Source organism: Pavona decussata, unplaced genomic scaffold, assembly GCF_977016875.1.
Source record: "Pavona decussata unplaced genomic scaffold, jaPavDecu1.1 SCAFFOLD_71, whole genome shotgun sequence".
NCBI classification, from domain to species: Eukaryota; Metazoa; Cnidaria; class Anthozoa; order Scleractinia; family Agariciidae; genus Pavona; species Pavona decussata.
Window position 1 is genome coordinate 271,853 of NW_028145490.1, and position 16,697 is coordinate 288,549.

The window sequence follows — 16,697 nt, forward strand, 5'->3', positions numbered from 1 at the left end:
GAGCTGTTTTAAAAAAGCCTGAAGTTTGTATCAAGATGGAGACTCGTTTAGAAACCGCTCGACTCAGTGTTCTATCCGGAGAAACTGGTGTCTGATGTAAAAACTAAAGATCAAGTTGTTAATGCTTTAAATTGCTTTTAGTTTTATCCTTCTAAAAGTTGAATAGGCAATAAACTCTTAATAACAAGTCTCAAGGCTACGCCAGTTGGTTTCAACGTCTGTTCCAACGATAAGACTAAATCTATGAAAAGAGAGCGTCAATATGGTTTGGCTTTAATTGTTGGGAATGAATTATTCATAAAACACTTAAAATCTTTTAGTGTTTGCGATATTATAGACTGCTACTAAAAATATTTCTAAAAATAATTTTGATGAGAAATGAAACTTAATTAATATTGAATAAAACTGAAACAACAATTTCACTGCACTGGTAGCGCGTGTCAGCGCTGGTTCAAGGCACCGGTCTCTTGGGAGGCATGGGTTCGCATCCCACCGCTGCCAACAAGAACATTTCTTTTAATAAGTCCAGAGAAAATAAAATGAAATTTCATGATCTGGAATCATATACAAAAATTACCAACGCTTGGAAGTTTGCATCTAATTGTATCAACGCCATCTCAATGCATGGTTCAGTGTCGAGACGTACTTTTTACTAAACGAAGAATACTATTTTTTGCGCCCCTAACTACTTCAACGGAGAAATTAGGAACCACCAAAGATAATCAGTCTTTTATCATTATGAAGCGTTTCTACCGTCTTTCAAAAATGAAGTACTTGAACAATCTGCGGTTTCAAACAGATGTGATACGACTTTTCTCTGATTGATTCTCTCATCCCCTAAAAACCTTTAGGTGTAGACATTATCACTCGGTTATATAATATTTCAAGAAGCATGGCGCGGAAAGGTAGCGCCAAATGATCGATATTTATATTTTTCGATATTTTCTGAATTTTCATCAAATTTTTATTTTATTTTGAGAATAACTCTATAATTGGCTACGATAATTGCGTTACCCTTTTACTTAGTTACTGTAATTCTAATCACATTAAAAAAATGCAGTTGTTCGACTGTAAGATAATGATTTTTTTTAGTTAATTTTTATGTTTAATCCCTCTTAGGGGCTAATATTTATTCCTTCTTCTTGGCGAGCAACAAGTGAAGCAGCCGAAAACAGCTGGTTACTTTTTGAGGTCACAAGTTAGCGAAGTTAGCAACCTCATCAGATGTTTTCGTCTTTTTTATAGACATATCTACACTCTCCGAGTTACAGCCAGATTATTTTTACTTATTTGATGCTAATTTTGGAGATCTTTCGTGTCTTTCCCAGAGGACAAAAGTGTTGGCACTTGAGATATTTGGGTAAGTTCACGTTTGATCCATGAGAAAGAGATGCACGTTCGTGGCACATGCATTGCCAAAGGGGTCCGTTTTGCATAGCAACCGCCAACTGCTAACCGGATTTAGAGTTAGGCCATTTTTTAAGTCATGTACTTATTATTTTATCACAAAGAATTCTGCTTGCAATTTTGACTGACCGTAATTACGCAAAAAATATACCTCTTCATACCGACACCTTTTTTAATGGAAGCGTCAATATCGTCAGGCGAGTGTTGGTTTAATTGCTGCCGATGAGTGTTGACAGCCTACCTGAAACATTTGTTTATTCATGCTGGAAATGAAAATGCGATCTTTTTGCCCAGAAAGCGACAAAAAAGTCTTTCTTTTTATTTTAGATGTCGAAGGGTTTATCACGAAAGTACTATTGTGTAAATAGAGAGAAGAGAAAGAGAGAAAGTATCCCTACACTGAGTAGAACACAAATAGTAACCTTACGAAAGAAACACAAGTAGTTAATAAAAAGCCCACCAGCGGGAGGCCCAGTAGTATAGTTGGCTTTTTACATAACGTGGTCTAGGAGATGAACACATGGAAGACATCAAGTTAGCTAAGAGATGAACTCAAACACGGGACATCCGAATACTGGTCCGCCTCCCTAGCCTCGAAGGATCCCAAGAAAAACAATTTTCTAGGGTAGCAAATGAATGGAGGAATGAATGAATCTATGAATAGATGGATGAAAGAAGGAATAAATAAAATGACTACATAAATGATTTAAATAAATCAGTGTATGATTATCTTTTCAATAACGTCTTTAATCGAATCATGTAAGATGTTGGGTTAAGGTACCAGTTTCATTAACTGGAGGCCTGAATTGTAATGCGTCCCCTCTCAGGAAGAACGGAATAGGTCAGTTTAAACTAGAAGAACTTTTGTCTCAATAGTCAATGAATAGGGAAGAAATAGCGCATTTTTTTGTTTGTTTGGTGTATTTCTATGGTTTTATACGCTGAACGAGTTCCTTAGTTTTTTTGACTTCCATGACGATATTTTATTGAAAGCAAGAGGTTCTTATTTGTACATTTGGCCGAATTCTGCACTACTCAGTGATGTACAGTGTACATGCTTAGACCTTATGTCACTCGCTTCCTTTGTTACACTCGTTGGGCGAAAATAAAAATGAAAAAAAAAGTTCGGTTGAATGATGAAGATTAAGTCACGTCTCATTTATTTTTCCAAAAACAGACACTTTGACTAAAATAGTATTCTTCAAAAAAGTAAAACGCCTCCAAGAGAAAGCAAAACAAGTACATCAAAATAATACTAAAAGGAATAATTGAGCCAAAAATATATGTGGTGTTTCTCAGTGTTTTTTCGTTGCCATAAACACAAGCATGGTAGCAACAATCCTTCAATCTGAAGAAAGAAATGGCAACGATTCACTCTATTGGTCAACACGTTGAAAAGAATCTAGTAGCACATATTTGTCCTGTTATGCGAACGGTTTACACATCAGAAACTAACAACTGGCAGCGCTATCCCTCTCCATAAGGGTCAACGAGTACAAATGCGACCTGCTTTGTGAACACAACAACCGAGGCTGGTAACCATGGCATTCAAGGGCATCACTACTTATGTTTTCTCCCGGCCTAGATTGACTGACATCCTTTCTTGAAGATTTATGGAATGCCTTCAACTGACATCTAATTCCATAAAATAGAAATTAAAAATAAGAAAAATAAAAAAAAGACAAGCGTGTACCAAATCATGCATCTTTATGTAGGTTCCTTTTCAAGGGTACAATACAAATCCAGGTTAATATAAAGCTGCAGTATCTCAAATACACTATAGCTAAAGTACACCACTTGTTATTTGCATGCAATTTATTAATTTCACATGGTTCTGGGGACTCCAACAAATTGTTTGGTTAATAATGTCTTTGTCAGGGAAAGTTTCGTCGTGGCAGTTTATATTTTGGTATAAAGTTGGCAACTTAAAAATTGTTTTAAAATTGAGATAGCGTTTGTAATTAACTTCCAAGAGGTCAAGAAAGTTCGTCCGTTTAATAACTAATTAATTTGAACCCTGTTAGCTCAACTTATAAATTTGTGGAAACAATATTCCGTTCTTTTTACTTCTTTGTCGCTTCAATATTCAACTTGAGAGTATGGAGCGATCAAATTTTTATATTCAAGACAAAGGGTTCTCGAAATTCTCTTAAGAAACGCCCTAAGCACAAACTGTATACCTGGCCTCAGACTTTTACTTAGACACCGGTTGTGTTAAGAATTACGTATGGTTTTCAGTATCACAGCAATGCCATGTATTTGCCAAACTTGGAATGATGGTCCCTTAAGTCTTAAGTAGAATGCCACCATTCAAATGAAAGCTACTCAGCAGTTCCTTTCTTATATGCAGCGGTTTATTATGTTTCACAACGTGGCACTCACTTTCTATGTGTGAATAAAAACCTTAAGTGTGACAATTCACTCGAAAGCTATTGAGAAGCATTTACTGTTTGTTGCAGGTTGTTGTGCTTTGCAAGGTGGCTCAAATGTCTGAGCCTTGTGGATAAAATCCTCAAGTATAACCTTTCAAACGAATGCTACTGACCACTACTAAACATAACACATGACATGGAAATAAGCTTTTGTGGTCTACGTTTCCAACTAAAGTTAACGTTGTTGTTGTGTGCGTATACACAAATGTACTTCCCTTGGTGCTATCTATTATGCTGTAGAATGTGGTTCTAACTTAGAGTATCGTGGACGAAACCGTTAAACGTGGCCATTCAAATAAAAGCTTTTGAATATGACGTGAAAACAAATATGTGGTTCAAAAGTGTTACTTCACGTTCGTTGTCATTTTTTTTTAACAAGTTTTGGTTTCAGTATTACAATAAGAAAAATTGTACAATATTTCGGTTCTACTACATGGTCATGAGAAGTCATAGTCATATCAAGACTAATTAAGCGTATTGACAAGGAAATGTACGCCTAATTAACCTTGACATATAAGCTCCTCGTTTGTTCAAGTTAATTACATGACTATGACTTTGTAACAGAGCCGAAATATTGTAAAATTTTTCTCATCGTAATGAACCAAAACTTGGTTTTAAAACAATGATAACCATGCACCCTCGAAAAAAACCCTTTAAAACCAAAAACCAAAAAAATATGCACCCTCGGACTCCTTTTATTCATCTTCTACTCTAAATTGCCAGATGGCTCTGGTTTTTGGCGTTACGTTTGTCGTGCAAAGACTTCAGGTAAGACAGCCACTTCAACAGTCCTCTATCAATTAATCGTGTCATATTTTAAAAATTGATTCCTTCTCAAATGCCTTTAGAAACGTATTGGCCAGTGAGTTATAAAAAAATAAATAAAATAAAATAAATGACTATATTTAAGTGTCGAAGTATTTAGCGCTGCAGCACTAATTGGGAACACTATAAACCAGTGAAACCAGTAAATATGCCATGCTTTTCCCCCTTTTCCATAGGCGATACCAAAAACGGATAGTTACTGTGTCATCCTTGATGTTTCTCTACCCTAGATAACGAAGTGGCGGAGCTGTTATAAAAATTACCTGAAGTATGTATCAAGATGAAGACCGGATAGAAACTGCTCGTAACAATGTTGCATCCGGAGTAACTGGCATCTGATATTACTAATAAAATTAAAGAACAAGTTGTCAATGCCTTAAATTGCTTTTATTTTAATCCTTCTGAAAGATGATTAGGCAGTTAACTCTTAATATTAACAAGTCTTGAGGGTAGGCCAGTTGGTTTCAATGTCTGATAAGACTAAATCTTTGAAAAGAAAGCGCCATATGGTTTAATTGTTACGAAAGAATTATCGATTATAATGAAAACAAAGGAAATTTTATTGATGCTTTAAGTTGCTTTTAGCCACAGTAAAGTGTTAGTAATCTAAACTTAATTCAGCAAGACTTTAACCACGCGTTTCAATGATGCCAGTCACATTTATAAGTCCGTTCGTTTTCAAAATGTCGCTAATTACCTGTGTCCTGTCTGATACTGATATATTAAGCTATTCCCTCTACACAGACGATGCCAAAAACGGTTACCTGTTTCCGTGTTGTGCTAGATTGTTGTCTACGTTAGATCAGGAAATGGAGGAAGTGCCTGAAACCTGAACTTTGTATCATGGTGAAGCCGACGCACTCAACAACTGCTCGACTTAATGTTGTTTCCGGAATAACGCTCGTTTTGTGGACTCGTAAACGTTACTGTTTTTATATTGCTTCCAGTGACAGACGAGTATAATTGAAGTCTTCTAAAAGCAATTAACACATATTAAATCGTTAACATATTTATTTTTATACATCTTAAGCTCACTTATGCTGTTAGGATTAATTTGGACTAAAACCCGAAACTGGTTACGTTTATTTTTTTCTGCGTTACCTAGCGACGTGACAAAAACAACCAACTGTTCGGAAGGAAGTGGTGAACAGAATTTGCATGATTAGTTGTTTACTTTCCCTGGATACACAGCTATGAAAACAACCGCGCAGTGGGACTGCTCATACATGATAAAAGGAATTCCGAGAATTTTTATCACCACTGTCAGTGAAATATACATGGCATAGCTTAATTCTTCTTCTTTAGAACTTTTAGGCCGGATTATGTGTTTTATGTTCGCATTATAATGCCAGCATTGCTTTCACGTTCTAGCTAATATCACACATAACTCACATTACACTCCCAGAAACCGAAAGAAAAACACTTTATAAGTCGGCATGGTGAATAAATTCAAAATATAAAAACACGGAGTTATGATTTTTTTTTAACAAAGTAAGTCTAATGCAAGAAAGTGTATATGGTCAGGCTCTTAAGTAAACACGTTGTACGTGTCACAGTTATATTTTCAACTTCCTCTACACCGAATACAGTCTAAAAATCAAGGGTGAACTTGAATTAACACAAAATGCTTAAACACGAAGAAATGTTTTGTCACGCCATGGTAACCCGGGAACGAATATTTCAAAAATGCTTCATATTGCTCCAGATATTGCGCTGTAGAAACATTATGAAAACAGTTGCTATAGGAACTTTTCTGAACACTGATATTGGGGGAAAAGTATTGAAAAGAAAGACTACAGTTTCAGTTTGGACATGCCAAAACAACAATGAAAAGCTAATGAAACGGAACTTCCATGTTTAGTTCACTATTCTTGATTGGCTTTACCATTAAAGTTTTTCGAAACTTTAACGATTTCTCTCTACAATATTGCCACGTCTAAAGTGTCTCGAAAAATTTTCAATCAGATTTTTCCGAATACTTTTAACAAACATAGCAATATTTGAAGCATTTGTAAGTGGTTTTAATATTTTCCTTCCATTTGAAAATGGATATAAATTCCAAAGTGGAAACAGAAAACATCATTAACCCAAGAAGACGTGCAAAGAGACGATCGAAGACTTTATCAGAAGAGAAAATGGCCTCAAAAACCTTGTTTCTTCTATGTCTAGTGGCTCTGGTGACACCGATCCTCAGTTTTCCTCTTCCAGTGCAAAATGGTAAGTGGTGACGATTATACTAAATGAAATTTTTTCTCTCTTTCTACCCTTTCAGACACCATCACGCCATCAGTGTTAAACGATCATTGTTAAATCTCAATTGAGACATCAACGTTGAAAAAATATTCGTGTTTCCTCGATTGTGCGGCTCATCTTTATGCCTTAATCTTCTGCGTGTTTTAGAAAGAAATTTCCCTCTTAAATTAGCCAGCCATGTTAAAAAAAAACTAAGTATGGCATGCATGTTCACATTTACTTGTTTCTTTCCTTCACTTGGAAATCATCTCCCAATTATTTGTTCCAGTAGAGCTAATTAGTTTACTTGCGTTAGGGCACGATTAATCACCTCGTTGATCGAATGTAACTTTAGCTTTTATGAAAACTATCGATACGGCGGCTGTTTATAGTTTAGCACTATATAGAAGATTAAATTGGTGCAAAAACTTTCATTAAAATTTTATGATAGATTACTGAGTAAGGCAGACGCAAACATATACACCTTTAAAGTCAAAGTCATAGAATTAATAATCTTCCAGTTTCATTAGCTTTATTACACTATTGGATCTGTGACTAGCGTAAAGTCGTTCAATACTTGGTTTGACCAAGTTTGCCATCTTTTTTAACAACTTCTTCTCTTGGCTTCTCTTCGAACTACCCAATTAAATCCAAGGAGGGAGGGAGGCGGAGTCGCTAGCATGAACGTGGCAACTGCGGCCCGCTGTTGCATCCTGATTAGCCAGTTAGAACGGAATCTATCAGAAAGTTGTCAAGAAAACGTCAAAAAGTTGTCAAACTGAAAAACATCAAAAACTTGACTAGTAGTAAGAATATGACAAACTTAATTGTTAAGAATGAAAATAACAAGAATGAAAAAAAAAAGCTAATTATTGAACAATCTATAAACAGTGAAAAAAGACGCCCTCGCTGCCAGCGTAATGGTCATTGCATCAGATGATAACGGACAAGATAGCAGTGGAAGTGGAGATTCAGGAAGCTCCGAAGATGGCAGTGCTGGTGAGATATTTAAAAACATATATTTGTGTCTTTTTTTCTTTTTTTGTCAAATCTACTGGAGTACGAGGTGGGTGGTTTCTGCCTCCAAAAATAGATCGAGATATCTGGAATTTTAGGGATAAAAAGCCCAAAGTTCAAGCGAGAGCCTGTGGAGACGAGAATAGCAAAATTAAAGAAAAATTGACAATCCTAAATCCTCTCTACAATTAGAATGCATGGTAGTTATGCAATTTTTGTCGCCCTTTTAAGGGATCAGATGGCTAACACTTGCACAGCAATGCTTCATGGAAAACAATGAGTCAAAAATTAAAAGGACCATCAACAGTTTATGTTTTGATGTTTCCAATGTTTGGTACTGGTATACTTGTTACGGATAGAAATCTGAAATCCCACTGGCTGGTGGTAATGTATATACAATATATATTTTTTGCGAAACATATAAAATCCTACCTCTTCATTTCTATTTTTTTCAAATATTACTCGATAATGTTAAATGCATTTTTCCGATCTCATTTTCTTTGATATGCAATGAGCCAAGAACTCGATGTAATACAATAATAGTTTCCGTATGTTGTACCCCTCTCTATTACAGTGATTCGTATCAGATTGCGGTGGTAAGATAATAATCATTTTCTAGTTGCATAATCTCACGGTTGTTAACAACATATCATTTGTCCTTATTTCATGTTGGATTAAAAGATGAAGAAAGTGGTGACGGCGGTGCTGATAACAGTGGTGATAGTGCTGATGGTGCTGACGACAGTGGTGATAGTGCCGATGGTGCTGATGACAGTGGCGATGCCGATAGTGCTGATGGTGCTGACGACAGTGGCGATAGTGCCGATGGTGCTGATGACAGTGGCGATAGTGCCGATGGTGCTGATGACAGTGGCGATGCCGATAGTGCTGATGGTGCTGACGACAGTGGCGATAGTGCCGATGGTGCTGATGACAGTGGCAATAGTGCTGAAGGTGCTGATGACAGTGGTGATAGTGCCGATGGTGCTGACGACAGTGGCGATAGTGCCGATGGTGCTGATGATAGTGGCGATGCCGATAGTGTTGATGGTGCTGACGACAGTGGCGATAGTGCCGATGGTGCTGATGACAGTGGTGATAGTGTCGATGGCGCTGATGACAGTGGCGATAGTGCCGATGGTGCTGATGACAGTGGCGATTCCGATAGTGCTGAAGGTGCTGATGACAGTGGTGATAGTGCCGATGGTGCTGACGACAGTGGCGATAGTGCCGATGGTGCTGATGATAGTGGTGATGCCGATAGTGCTGAAGGTGCTGATGACAGTGGTGATAGTGCCGATGGTGCTGATGATAGTGGTGATGCCGATAGTGCTGATGGTGCTGATGACAGTGGCGATAGCGCTGATGGCGCTGATGACAGTGGCGATAGTGCCGATGGTGCTGACGACAGTGGTGATAGTGCTGATGGTGCTGATGACAGTGGCGATGCCGATAGTGCTGATGGTGCTGATGACAGCGGCGATGGTGCAGATGGTGCTGATGACAGTGGCGATGCCGATAGTGCTGATGGTGCTGACGACAGTGGTGATGGTGCAGATGGTGCTGATGACAGTGGCGATGCCGATAGTGCTGATGGTGCTGATGACAGTGGCGATGCCGATAGTGCTGATGGTGCTGATGACAGTGGCAATGCCGATAGTGCCGATGGTGCTGATGACAGCGGCGATGCCGATAGTGCCGATGGCGCTGATGACAGTGGTGATGCCGATAGTGCTGATGGTGCTGATGATAGTGGCGATGCCGATAGTGCTGATGGTGCTGATGACAGTAATGATAGTGCTGATGGTGCTGATGATAGTGACGATGCCGATAGTGCCGATGGTGCTGATGACAGTAGTGATAGTGCCGATGGTGCGGATGACAGTGGCGATGCCGATAGTGCGGATGGTGCTGATAACAGTGGCGATGCCGACGGTGCTGATGGTGCTGATGACAGTGGTGATAATAGCAGCGATGATAGTGGCGATAGTGCTGATGGCGGTGAAGACAGTGGAGATGGCAGTAGTTCTAATGGTGGAGATGACAGTGGGGATGGAAACGGTAATGCCGATAATGATGGTGCGTCTGACTACATTGATCAAGTAATGAAAGAAGGCGACATGCAAGGCGTCATGGGATTTGAAGCCCTTATGTCATCTGGTGGATTAAGATGCAGCACAGGATTAATTTCCATAGTTTTAAGCATAACAGTATGCTTACTTTTCAACATAATTTATTAGTCTTATTATACCATTCTTTTGCTCAATATGCTGGTCATAAACATTATAATTGAGTGATATTACCCAAAGAGAGCTTTTTTATTCACATATTTAACGTTAATAAAACGAAAAAGCCTCATAATCGACGCTTAGTATTTGATATAACCATGTTTATGTTGAAAGAGTCTTCTTGGATTGCAAGGACATATTTTTTGGTCAATGTAAATTTTTGTCTATCAAGCTAGTTATCATGAATAGTCTTCATGACAGCGTATTTGATATGGTTGATTTTAAAACTTCCTTGCTGCCATATCTTCTCCAAATACGAACGATTTTGTAAATAAATATAATTATATGAAATGGATATTTAACAATTCGACAAGAATGGCGATAGCTGTTTACCGTTAAAAAAAATGGTAATAAAGTGCTCTCTGGTACTTTTGAAGCAAAACAAGGCTTGTTTTCATTTCGTTAATCGACACGGTCATCTTCTCACAGGCAAAATAGTTACCTTCAGAACGCGAGGCCAAGCGTGATATGTTAGACATTTTGACAGCGAAAACGCAAAAAGTTGATATGTTGCCTGATAACGAGTGACAAAGAACAAATTATGTGACTCAAGCCCTAAGCCCTATTCGAAAGTGAAAGTGGCCCCTTGGGATATGACGATATTGGCTGGCACGGAATAAAGGATAGCGGGATAGGACTGAATGTGGAGAAATTTTCCGTATGTTGAAGCTCAACTTGAAGGAGACGACCTTTGAGGTTTTCAGTTTTTCGGGTTTGATCGACGTGATGGACTTCTGGGACAACTTGGCATTTTTAAATTTCGGGAATGAATTTTTTTGTTGTTCACTTTCTTTCGCATTTTTTGGTGGGTCTGATGGTTATGCTTTCAGTTCTGAAACTTGTTAATTAAAGCCGAGCTTACATACCCAGCCGTCTTTGAGTCATGACTTAAGAAAAAAAGGAAAACAGAAGGATTTAACCACCAACGAATAATAAAACAAACCCAAAGAAAATAAAACAAAATAAAATTGTATCTGAAAATACTTTTTGCTCCTGTGGAAGCCACAGACAATCAACGTTTGGCTAATAATATTCAGTAGCCTAGGGAAAAAATAAAGAGTTAGAGAGACACGAATTAAGGAGCCAAAAAAAAAAAAAAGAAGAAAAACAACAAAAACCAGTCGCGTAATGCTAATTAATCTGAGTTGCAGAAAATCAACTTCCCAAGTTAACGTGAGAAGCGAACAAAAGCTTGCGCAGAGAAGGAGCAAAATGGAAGAGAAAAACTTCTCCTTGTTCCATGTCTTTGCAAGCCTCTCACTGCTTCATAGGCTAGGGGTTTTCAGGCTAAGGAAAAATGACTGAACTTTCTCTTTGTGCAACTGGAACAGAAACTGAAAACTCGGCCTAATGCAAATTTAATTTTTGTATTCTTAAAAGTGTTATTTCTAACTTCTTCGGCTGAAGGAAAGAACACCATAAGTTAATTACCAGCGAAAAAATATGGACAAGCTAGAAAGAGGGTACTAAAAAGAAGAGCCAAAAGAAGGGCAAAACTCTGGTTATTTAGTCTCTTTGAAAATACGAGAAGTTGTAATTTACAAAAAAAGTTTACTAAGTTTACAGTATTACACTTTGGAGACATTAGATAGAGTTACAGTGGAACCCGGTTAATACGAACACCGAAGATACATGCCAAAGTGTCCGTATTATCCGTGTTAGGGTTAGGTATTAAGCAGGCCCTCAGAAAAACATGGGAAAACGTCACAGACACAAGTTTTATCGAAACAAAGACTAAAGCAGACATTTTTACGGCAACAAGACGTTGTTAAATTTCTGAACTGTAACTGTGACAAGTTCAAACTAAAGAAACCTTACCCTCATTTATCAAAGTCTCGGACTAAAACTACTTTATTGTTCTTGAAACACGACAACAGAGTCGTAGTCCTATCAGCATCAGCCTCCGAGCGGACGCTGATGCTGATAGCGGCAAGCAAAGGACGTCAAAAAAGAAGAAGACTACATGCAATGACTTGCAGCAAAAGGCCAAGGAAGTGAGACTTTTTGTATGCATAGTAGGCAGAAAACTTTATTAAGGTTACCGTATACCTTCAGAGGTGTCTCGCGTTTAAGAGATGTAGCGCGTCCAGTTAAAAACTGTAGATGCCTAAACCCCTATATCAAATTAAAGCTTGTCAATTCATTTTATTTCAAAATTCTTGGTTTATTTTGATAGCCAGCTCTATAAGCTTTAATTTGATATGAGGGTTCACGTATCTACAGTTTAAACCGGACGCGCTATATTGCTTGGACGCGAGACACCTCTGAAGACACCTCTGAAAGTAGAGGGTAACCTTAAAGGACTACGGTACAAGGCCCAAACTCCAGAAGAAAAGCAGACTGATCCGAAACATATTTTTTAGGAATAAATTCGTACTAATCTGTAGAAATCTGTCATAATTTGAACAGGGTGCAATGCCTACCATTAGCACATAATTGAGACAATGGAAATAGACAGTGCGCAGATAACCAATGTCCATAAAACGGGTTTGAGGATGTATAAGAGTTTGTCACTTGGGACAGAAAAGTGTCCGTTGTCCTTACTAACCGTTGTCCGTATTAAGCGGGTTAAGTTTAGAGAAAATATATGAACTTTACGTCGGGACAAACGAGACTGTCCGTAATATCCGGGTGTCCATATTAAGCTGTATCCGTAGAGCGGGGTTTCGCTGTAAATTAAACTGCAAACTGCGGATACAATGACTGTTTTCACTTCAAAAGGAATAAAATAGATCAACCGATCTCGCCTCACAACTATTTCCTTTGTAAAAAAAATTGATGTGTTATAACGAAAGAGAGACAGTTCAATTACCTAGATCTCGGTTTTGGCGACTTAGGGAAATATGTCTCGTGATATGAACCCGGTAGCCGGGTTCACCGACTCCAATTTTAATTACCGAGATTTATCGCTTTAGCTGTCTCTTCCTTTAGAGGTTTGTCGAAATCATCCGGCGGACTGTGAAGCAACCACACGCGATCCCGAACATAAAAATATATTCCACATAAAGTTCTGCCATGATGATCTTATTCTGCAATTTTATTTACAGGGTACAACTTTTACACTACGCACAGTAGTAATACGTATACTACGTGTACTAAGTTCTGCCATATCTACTCGAAGCTCTTGCTACTAAATTTGTTTATCAGGATGGAAATCAAGGATTTTATAGACGATTATTGATTCGTTCAGGTAACCGGGCTGGAATATGTATATGTGAAAGTTTTGCAGTTCGATTAAGTTAAGGAGGCAAAAGTTAGAGCCAGCCAGTAACAAAAAATCAGGGAATACGAACATATATTCATCTGAGTCCATTTACTTCACTTCACAACTAGTTTCGTTAATTATTGATGATAATGCCGTCTTTCTTCATCTGCCTCTCTTAGCTTCGTCTTGAGTAACACCTTGTCTCTTCATGATTACATTTAACACCAAGAATTCCTCTATTGCTAAAAATTCTGCTTCGTATTCCATTCATGAAAAGGTTATAATTATTAAAAGTAACTGACTTTTTCATCGTGGAATAGAAATAAGATCGATGTTTGGACAAAAATGTCCTTTACGCAATAGATCTTTTAAGTAATATTTAAGCCACAATCATTAAATGACCAAGACATAGTATTTAAATCAGCTCGAGACTTAAAAAAAGTTTGCTATCACGTTTGTTGTGTTAAAGGAATGACTCTAAAATAGCGTCAACATCTAGTTTACCTTTTGACAGACACATAGTTTTAGGATGTTTTTTTTTTCTTCAGTTATTGACGCTCAACAATAAAGCTACTATAAATCAATTCAAGACAAACCAATAAAAAAAAAAAGTAAAAGCAGTAAAGCGATAGGACATCAATGACAATAAAAACAGGAAGACGAATAAGACAAGAATAATAACAACAGCAGCAAGGCTTGACTATTGTAAACGGAATGCTTTAAGGGTTTATTTTTTCTCACACAATACCAGTACACAATACCAGATGTTCGATAACATCCTTGCGTCCCCCCCTTTAGAATAACAAACAATATCATGATGAATTCTTTGCGTGTTTAGCAAACATTTAAAATCCCAAATTGAACATAAACAAACACTTAAACGAAGAAGTAGTTAAGAATGGAATAAATAATAAAAAATAATCTTGGAGGCCTCCTTCACCTTAATGTTTTGGAACCACTATGGAATTTTCTCCAACGATGCCAAATGATAGAAAGCTCAATGCTCATGAACGTATTTAAAAACAGTTACTCTTTTCATCTCTGAATAATTTAGGTATTAGTTGTGAAGGTAAATAAACGCTACTCTTGCACTGTCGTAAAAGGTCACTGTTGCTTAAATGTTTAATTGAAATTCGTGCATGGTGCATGATAATTTCGCCATATATCATATACCGTCTCTGCTGCCAAGCATCGCAATTCGCTACCTGAACGAGGAAGACAGTTATATATAGTAATGTTATTTCTCTGGTAGATGATTGTGAAATTGTTGTCCTTACATGTTTGTTTCTATCCTCGTTACGAAATGTTGGACCGGTTCAACCCTAAATCACCTGATCATAATTGGAAAATATTTTCTTTACATTAATGCAGTACAAGATGATAAAAGACCCCAGTTCACAAATTTTGTCACCCTCGTTAACGAAAAAATTGAATTAGAAAAATACATTGCGATTATGACCAATAAGCTACTCTCTTTTAATAAAAAATGGTCCAACTTTTTAAACAATTAATGTTTCGAGTCTAGCTGTGCAAAGGCATATACTATCCATTTGTAAGCAACTAAATTAAATTTATTAATTTGTGAGTAATTGTATTGTATCGTAGTGTTAGTATTGTTCTTAGTAGCGTAGGTATCGTTTCGTTTTGTTAGTAATATCGCATTGTAAGTAGTTTCGTATCTTTTTTAGCACTGTATTGTAAACAAGCGTGTTGTAATTTGTTTGTGCACTCAGTAAATTAAAAAAAAAAAAAAGAAATGTTGGACCGATGTAAATGTTTATGCGGTGGTTGTCACGAAAGGAAAGCTTACTTACGCTTTCACCAAGAGGCGCTCCCCTCAAATGTTTGTTCACCGTTTTTACTAAATCAGTGGCTAATTTGAAATATTCATGCGCAGTCAGCTTGTGCAAGATCTAGAACAGAGAAACCGCGTGGTACGGGTTAATAAAAATAACAAACTCAGCTTTCGTGGAATGCCTGCCACTTCCATGAAAATAGAACAAAAAGGTAACCGGGAGTAGTAAAGCATCTTTTTTTTTTTTTTTCTGTGTGGGTTAGGGCCAAAAGTTCATTATTTGTCTGCCTCCCGGCCACCATTTTTATCTCGATAAAGGAAGGGAAATAAGGACCTGCTAGAGACCTGCTAAATTAACCCTATTCAGCCAAGAAGGGGAAGAGGGAGGCCGGGGGGCAGGGTGTTTGCACAAAGTCCAGCTTTCTGAATATTCATTACTCTTAAAGTGTAAAAGAAAACACCAAAAAGCTTTGTGACTTTTCCTAAAATTTACCTACAACCATTTGTAATAAGAGTTGATGAGTCACCTGACTTGATATTTCCATAGCAACAAGATTTCGAAAGCCCACAGCTTAAAATTAATTTCAAATGGTCAATGTGAAACTATAGTTATTCCTCTCCAGCTCGGTGAACAAAATCAACGTAAAAATATTTCAATGTTGTAAAGGTTTGCTTTGAAACCATAGAAAGCATTTGCAAAAAGACTAAAAAATATTCTACACTTATAAATTAATTAACTGAAATTACTCATCAAACGAGTAAACGTCTTTCATTCAGTATGAAATTGTTTCCAAAAAAAAAAAGAAAAAGAAAAGAAAAGAAAGAAATACAAGCCACCCTTTTCATTTTGTTTTAAGTAGGCACTGACTAAATACACTTGTATATAACTGATTTTCATCATCATTTTCAAAGTCAAAATCCGTAAATCTAAGAAACCCTAGAGAAAACCTGTACTTTTAAACTAAGTTTGTTGCTTTTTGTTAATTTTTTTGGGCCTTTTATTTTTTTTCTTGTAAAACAGAGAAAACTTACATGGTGGATGCCATAGTCGTCTCTTTTGTTATATTATTAGTAAGTTAAGTCTAGTTGTTGCTAAACCCGTCCCTTTTCTTGATAGACCAACAGTAAAACGCGATAAACGGAGTCTATAAGCATATCAAACTTTGCCTATTGTTATGGTTAACTTTTTAGAAGACAATAGGGCTTTTGTTTATAATTTTTAGGAACTTTTCAATTTTGTGGCGTTCAACTTTAACAAAGTGCAATTCTGAAAAAGTCGATGTCATCTTAAACCCTTGTTTACACTGTACGAACAGAATTAACTTGAGCTTGCTTTTATAAGCTGATGAACCCGGTAATTTACTGTTCGACGGCGGCGGTCACAGAGCATCCCAATTGCTCGCCTGTCACAGCTCTACTTAAACAACTTAAACATAGATTTCGCTGATAACTTTTCCAACTCTCTTGGTAAAAAGGACGTGAAATTGTAAGAACGT

General features: G+C 37.2%; 1 protein-coding gene across 2 annotated transcripts; it reads left to right on the forward strand.

Annotated features, from left to right (window-relative positions):
- The first annotated feature begins 6,719 nt into the window (after positions 1 to 6,719).
- On the forward strand, positions 6,720 to 11,070 carry LOC146477162 (uncharacterized). 2 transcript variants are annotated; one of them, XM_085113560.1, is made up of 4 exons: positions 6,720 to 6,881; positions 7,788 to 7,895; positions 8,595 to 8,614; positions 8,675 to 11,070. In XM_085113560.1, exons 1-4 carry the CDS (start codon positions 6,800 to 6,802, stop codon positions 10,151 to 10,153), a joined length of 1,689 nt encoding a protein of 562 aa, XP_084969686.1. In that variant the 5' UTR covers positions 6,720 to 6,799; the 3' UTR covers positions 10,154 to 11,070. The 2 variants fall into 2 exon arrangements, with proteins under 2 accessions (XP_084969686.1, XP_084969687.1); XM_085113561.1 differs by having other exon boundaries at positions 6,722 to 6,881; positions 8,595 to 8,627; positions 8,868 to 11,070.
- Positions 11,071 to 16,697: the final 5,627 nt, after the last annotated feature.

Bases quoted from the DNA above. Each gene is read 5' to 3' on its own strand.
- LOC146477162 (XM_085113560.1), top strand. From the start codon at position 6,800: ATGGCCTCAAAAACCTTGTTTCTTCTATGTCTAGTGGCTCTGGTGACA. The intron at 7,896-8,594 runs GTGAGATATTTA...TTGGATTAAAAG, and splicing joins CTCCGAAGATGGCAGTGCTG to ATGAAGAAAGTGGTGACGGC. The intron at 8,615-8,674 runs GGTGCTGATAAC...GATAGTGCCGAT, and splicing joins ATGAAGAAAGTGGTGACGGC to GGTGCTGATGACAGTGGCGA.